This window comes from Balaenoptera musculus, chromosome 5 (assembly GCF_009873245.2).
Source record: "Balaenoptera musculus isolate JJ_BM4_2016_0621 chromosome 5, mBalMus1.pri.v3, whole genome shotgun sequence".
Taxonomy (NCBI): Eukaryota; Metazoa; Chordata; class Mammalia; order Artiodactyla; family Balaenopteridae; genus Balaenoptera; species Balaenoptera musculus.
In genome coordinates, this window is record NC_045789.1 from 72,356,847 (window position 1) to 72,363,528 (window position 6,682).

A 6,682-nucleotide genomic window follows, 5' to 3' on the forward strand; every position below is an offset into this window, starting at 1 on the left:
TAAAGTTAAATCTTAAATAGGTGTGAGATTTGCTTGTTCACTGATTTGTTGCCTATTCTAATAATTATTCATTAGTCTCTTTATGTGATGGAAGAAAGCCCAGCTGATTAAGCCACCAAATCATACTTCATTTTCTTTTCTTATGCTGTCTGATTGGTATTGCAACTCAGAGGGCAAAATGCTTTTAGGAACATCACTTAGATATATATTTGATTATATTATTATCAGAAGAAACACAGAGAAGTTTCTGAAAATCATGCTGTTCCCATATATACAGGACTTAGTGCTATTTAAATTTTTATTCATGTTGTGCTTAAGTCATTTCAAGTGGCTTTGGATCATTGAATGGAATGACGTAAAGTTTTAAACTATCCCTGGAAGCCTACAATTAGCAGGCATCCACAGAAAACTAAGCAACTACATTAAATTATTATTTCCTCTTAATTCATTTATTTTTTCTTACATTTCATGTCATAAAAAACACATAAATCATTTTATTGTTATATCTTAGTCCCAATTTCAATCCACTGTTATCAGTAATGATTTAAAGTATCAATGGCATTTAATCAAATGGCAATTATAATATATTGTATGTTATGCATCATCAAAAATTCTGACATAAATCAAAAGGAGACTATTACTCTTAATGATTTATACAAAGAACTATCATAGTATTCTATACATTCAAAAGTGGGTTCTTCAAAAAATTAAAAATAGAACTAACATATGATCCAGCAATTCCACTCCTAGATATTTACCCAAAGAAAATGAAAATACTAACTCGAAAAGATACATGCACCTCTATATTCATTGCAGCATTATTTGCAATAGCCAAGATGAGGAAGGGACCTAAGTGCCAATCAATAGATGAATGGCTAAAGAAGATGTAGTATATATATATATATATATATATATATATATATATGAGGGAAATAGGTGAGGGAGATTAAGAGGTACAAACTTCCAGTTGCAAAATAAATGACTCACAGGTATGAAATGTACAATGTGGGGAATATAGTCAATAACTATGTAATATCTTTGTATGGTGACATAAATAGACTTATTGTGGTGACTACTTTGGAATGTATAGAAATATTAAATCACTATGTTGTGTAACAGGAACTAACATAGCTCTGCAGATCAATTACACTTCAAAATCAAACCAAAAATTGTGGACAAAATTAAGTTATGCATTTTCTCTTAAATAAACATCTGAACCTATTTGGTCTCTTGATTAGGAGTCCACCTTGCCAAAAATAATTTAAGAAGTAGGAGGGATGAGAAATAAAAGTGTATATTTATTAATTCTTGTTAATAACTGTACCTATTCCAAGTTCTTTTTTGGAAAAAAAAAAGGGTGCTTTTAAGACCATAGAAAATTCGGCTTCCCACCTCCATTTTTTTTCATAGAGTTTAAAGTCTATAGTGGAAGATATTCTACAGTGCAGCATGCATTTTAAACACTTTATGTTATAAAATACCATAAAATAGCCTGTGAACTTCACTGGAGCACCCACTATGTGTTTCCTTTAGATCCCAGCACAGTGCCTGGAACGTAGTGGTGCTCAATAAAATTCTGTTGGCTAAACTGATCAATGCCTTCTTCAAAGAAGTCTTCCTTGAGTTTCCATCTTATACTACAAACAAGAGCAATCCATTTCCATCATAAATATGTTGCATCCTGCTGTATTGTGGAGTCTGCATTTGTTTGTGTGTACTTTGGGGAGGGGATGGGGAAGAGTCTTATTTCCATGAATAAATTATAATGCCATTAGGCATAATAACTGTATATAATTTATTTAGTTAACACATGGACTTTATATAGCTCTGTATATAAACAGCTAGCCTATCTCATTAAACAGTTTTTCCCCAGTGAATAAAAACAGAATGAACCATTTGCTTTGGAGGTACCTAGTATCCTCTTTCTGTACTGTCTTCCTCTCTGATGTTGTTACTTTTCTGCCTGGGTATCTTTATCTAATGCTCTATTCCCCTGCCTATTAACAGGAAACAATTTCTCATCAATCATTTATCCTTAAACATAAATTGGTTTTCCCAGGTATTTGCAGTTTAATCCTTTAGTCATTATTGGGAATGAAAATCTTAGATTCCTCTATGGAGATTTCTGGTTAAAGAAATGCAGAAGATTGACAGAAAGGGTAAAAACCATTTATTTATATCCTACATTTTACTAGGCTGGTGGGCATCATGCCAGCTTGAGATCACATTCTGCCATTAAGATAATTAGATAAGCAGATGCTATACCTCCTTCACCACTCTGACCTCCATATAAATACATACATACAAACCCTTCAGCAAACTTAAAATCTCCAGAGATGGGACTGAACATCTGTACATTTTTTTTTAAATTACAATGATATACTGTCAATGTTGAGAATTACTGTACTAGACCCTTTTGTATGGTATTTTATTTAATCTCAAAATAACCCTATGAGGGAAGTACTACTACTACCACTTTATAGATAAGGAAATTGAGACTTAGAGAAGCTAAGTATCTTGCTCAAGGCCACAAGACTATTTGCCAGAGAGCTGGAATTTGATTCCAGTTCAGTAGGACTTCAAACTCACTCCCTTTTCAGTATTATTGCCACTAAAACCTGGCACCACTAAAAAAAAAAACTGATCCTACAAGTAACACCCTTCTAGTCAATGGATGGTTAATGACTGTTTTGGGTCTATCAGTCAAGGTCCCAGAAGAAAGAGAAGGCATATCCAATTGAGTAATTTGAGCACAGTTGAATATTGTCAGTTTATAACAGTGTAGGCAATACCTTCATGCCAGTTACAGTGGAAATGGTTGATACCTGTAGGCCTGAAGATGTGAGCCTAGTCTAATGGAATCCAGAAAGAGGGGTGGCAGAGGGAAGGGGGGAAGGTGAGAGAAGTGGAGAGAGCTGCCAGACAGGACTGTGCCTTTTGGTCCAAAGATGAAACCACATCACAGAAATCCTGGGGGTGAGGTCAGGTAGTGTATGATCTTGCCAATCTTTATCACTGGTTGAATCCAACTGAAAACCACAAGGCAGGGGAGCCTAAGGACGTGGTTTGTGCCCATATCAGCCACTAAAGACAGTGGAGGGTACAGAATGGATGTGGGTAAGTCAGCAAGGAGTATTAGGAAGTGCATCTTCTCCACCCCCATCCCTCAGATTCACCCCCCTTTCTCTCTTACCATAAATGAAAATGGCAGAGACTTAAAGGAAACAACTGTTTGTGTCTGTTTTCTTTAATCCATGGTTGCAAATGCTTCTGAAATGTATTAGTGCACTTTCTTACTAAGCTTTCATAAGCATCTGCATTTGTTCTGCTTTTACTGTATTGTGGACAAAGGAAGTATGAAATATTGGTTAAGACCGTCTCTCAAATAGGTACACATTCTTTAAAGTTTTTTGGATTTTTTGTATGTTTTTGGTTAGGTTAATTAAGATATAGTTTACATACAGAAAAACCCATCCATTTTAGCTCTGCAATTCTGTGTTTCCACAAATGTATACAGTCCTGTATTTAACTCTACAGTCAAGATATAGAATATTTTCATCACTCCAAAAGGTTCTAAAGCTTTTAAAAATCTTTAATCCCACTCAACTAAATGTCTGGTATCAATGTTTTTTCTTCTGATTTTAAATAGGAAAATTGGTGATAACATCCAATAGTGGGTAGTACATAGTAAGTGCTATTATGAAAAGTATTTTTGTTGGTTTGTTTCCCCACCTTCTGACTAATATAAACTATTCATATTGGTTATTAACTCAATTCATATATATTAGACTGAGGAAAGGCTCATAATCTTGACTGCATGTTGAAATCACCTGAATTTATTAAATGACCTGGTAGTCAGGTAGCATCTCATTAAAGCAGGATGTCTGGGGTTAAGACCAAGGCATCAATAATCTAAGCTTTCCAAGTAATTCCATATGTGGCTAAAGTTGAAACCTCTGAATTAGATCAGTTGTTCTCAATTCTGGCTGCACAGCAGAATCCCCTAGGCAATTGCTTAAAATATTGATACTTTTCCCTTCCATTCTGATTTATATAACTTGTCCATAAAAGTTGACTACAAGAAAAAAATAAGATTTGGGTAACTTTTATTTCTGAATGGTTGGGCTCCAGTTAAATCAAGGTTTTATTATAGTTCAGGATATGTGGTAGTATTCAATAAATGTTAGATGGAGGTCCTAATCCCACAGCAGAGTCAAAGAGAATAATATATGCTCCCTCTTGGAAATAAACTGTTTGTGTATTTGAAATAATTATCTTGGCAAACTATCACTTTCTGAAAATTGTCCTCCTAGGTAATTTACCTCAAATGGTAAGCCTTGAAATTTAAGAGAATACTATATTTCAACCCTATTTTTCAGCATAATATTAGGCACATATATATCTTACATCACTTTCATAATTCTCTCCAAGGAAATAGACAGGAAGCAAGATTAAGAGATGGAGGATAAGATTTAAACCAGCCTCTCTCTTGGAAGCACAAATGTTGCTATTGCACTTCTGGGCCTGGAGAATGCTGCTACCTCTGTTTGTAAAATAGAGCAATGGTACTTTCTGCTTTTATAATGGTGAAATACATATGCAAAGGACAACTAATGCCATTCGCTAAAGCAGGAATGAACTGTCTAATCTACAAATGCTCATCAAGCAAACCTCCCAAATTTTATTGTTATAAATAATTAATCACCATGTTGCATGTTTCAATAAACATTAACAACACCAGGTGTTGTATTTAATCCTTCAAATATAAACTAGTGCAACAAACGGCATTTTTCTTAAATGTTCTTGGTTTAATATAAAAAATATAAAGCTTGTTTAATTCGACCTTCCCACTTCTTACTCAGTTTTTCTACTCCTTTTTTCCTTTTTAGGACCATCTCAGAAAATAGTGTCACCTAAACAAGAGCATGAAGATAGGAAACATGACAAAGTCACAGATAAAGGAAGTGAGAGTGGGACTTCCTGTAATGAGCTCTCCACTTCCAGTTGTGACAGCCACTCAGAGGCAAGCACTCCCCAGGACAACCCACCCAGTGCCCAGCAGGCGACAGCTCACCAACCTAACACCTTAACATTGGATCGTCCTTCCAAAAAAGCACCTGTGCAATGGATGGCCCCACCAGACAAACGCAGAAACAGTGAACTCTTTCAGACACTCATCAGCAAATCCCGGGAAACCAATCTTTCCAAAAAGAAAGTCTGTGAGAAGCTGAGTGTGGAAGAAGAAATGAAAAAGTGTATTCAGGATTTTAAAAAAATCCACATTCCAGATTATTTTCCAGAGCGCAAACGCCAGTGGCAGTCTGAACTGTTACAGAAGTATGGGTTATAGTAATTATCACATTCCTGCAGTATTTCAATGACGTTCAGTGTTTACTACGGTGTCACCACCTGACTGTGTACTAACAATGGTCAGTGTGATTCTTGCTGCTCTTCCTTTTTGTGAACAGTGGATGTGGGACAGTATTTTCTTTCATTCTTTTTGTTGTTGTTGTTGTTTTTAGAAATATGATTTTTAAAAAAGAAGACTAATAAATGTTGAATCAAATGGTGTTCCTGATTCAAACCATTTTGCAAGAATGAAAGTAAAACGTGCATGACCAAGAAGCTTAGGATCTTGATTTTTGAACTGTGGTCATGTTTGTCATTTTGTAACTCACCAAAAACAAATCATCATATCACTCCAAATAAAGTGACAACATGGATGAAGCCACATCAAGTAAAATGTTAGATCATGGTTTTGGGACCCAAATCCAAAACTGTTTAAATGTTAATGCAATAAAACAAGTATTACTTTTGCATGAGCACAGTGTTACAAATAATTCGCAAGATGTAGGGAAGATTTGTTTGCTGCTTGGAAAGAAAAAAATTATGAAAAAATAGCAAAAAAAAAAGAGAAAGGTTCAGGCAAAGCCTATAGATGTAAGCTGTCTAGGAGATTGAATCTTATTTGTTCTGGATCTGTGATTTTTTTGTGTATGTGTATGGTGTTCTGTATGTTAAGATGATGTAAATATGCCTTATAATCTTGTGTTATGACACTGACATTCATCTATTAATGCTAGTCATGATTATTTCTGTGAAATGAGTCCTTACATCAGGCTGTGAAAATTGGTATAATGATGCTCTGAAAGATTTGACTATAATGTTAATCAAAATAATTGAGGGAAATAGTAAAGAGCTTTATGTATTTATTTTAAAAAAGGAAAATATATAAGAATTCCTTGATCTCTATTGACTCTTCTTTTAAAATATTCAGTTGTTATATTGTCTTCAATTTTACTTTAAAATCCCAAACTGGAGAGTGATACGTTCAACCTTAATGTTGGTAAGCTAGAGACTTGCTTCCAGGACATGGAAGCAAACTAAATATCCATCGACAGATGAATGGATAAAGAAGATGTGGTACATATATACAATGGACTATTAGCCATCCAAAGGAATGAAATTGGGTCATTTGTAGAGATGTGGATGGACCTAGAGTCTGTCATACAGAGTGAAGTAAGTCAGAAAGAGAAAAACAAATGTTGTATGTTAATGCATACATGTGGAATCTAAAATAATGGTACAGATGAACCTATTTGCAGGGCAGGAATAAAGATGCAAACATAGAGAATGGACATGCGGACATGGGGGGAAGGGGAGGGTGGGATGAACTGGGAGA

At 34.9% G+C, this 6,682-nt stretch overlaps 1 protein-coding gene across 1 annotated transcript in view; it reads left to right on the top strand.

Moving 5' to 3' along the window:
- KCTD8 (potassium channel tetramerization domain containing 8) overlaps positions 1-6,238 on the top strand; it is a 268,146-nt gene extending 261,908 nt beyond the window's left edge. Inside the window, exon 2 of the mRNA XM_036852051.1 lies at positions 4,890-6,238. Coding sequence (XP_036707946.1) covers positions 4,890-5,350 — 461 coding nt within the window. The 3' untranslated portion in view covers positions 5,351-6,238. The remainder of the gene's footprint in view (positions 1-4,889) is intronic.
- The last annotated feature ends 444 nt before the right edge of the window (positions 6,239-6,682 follow it).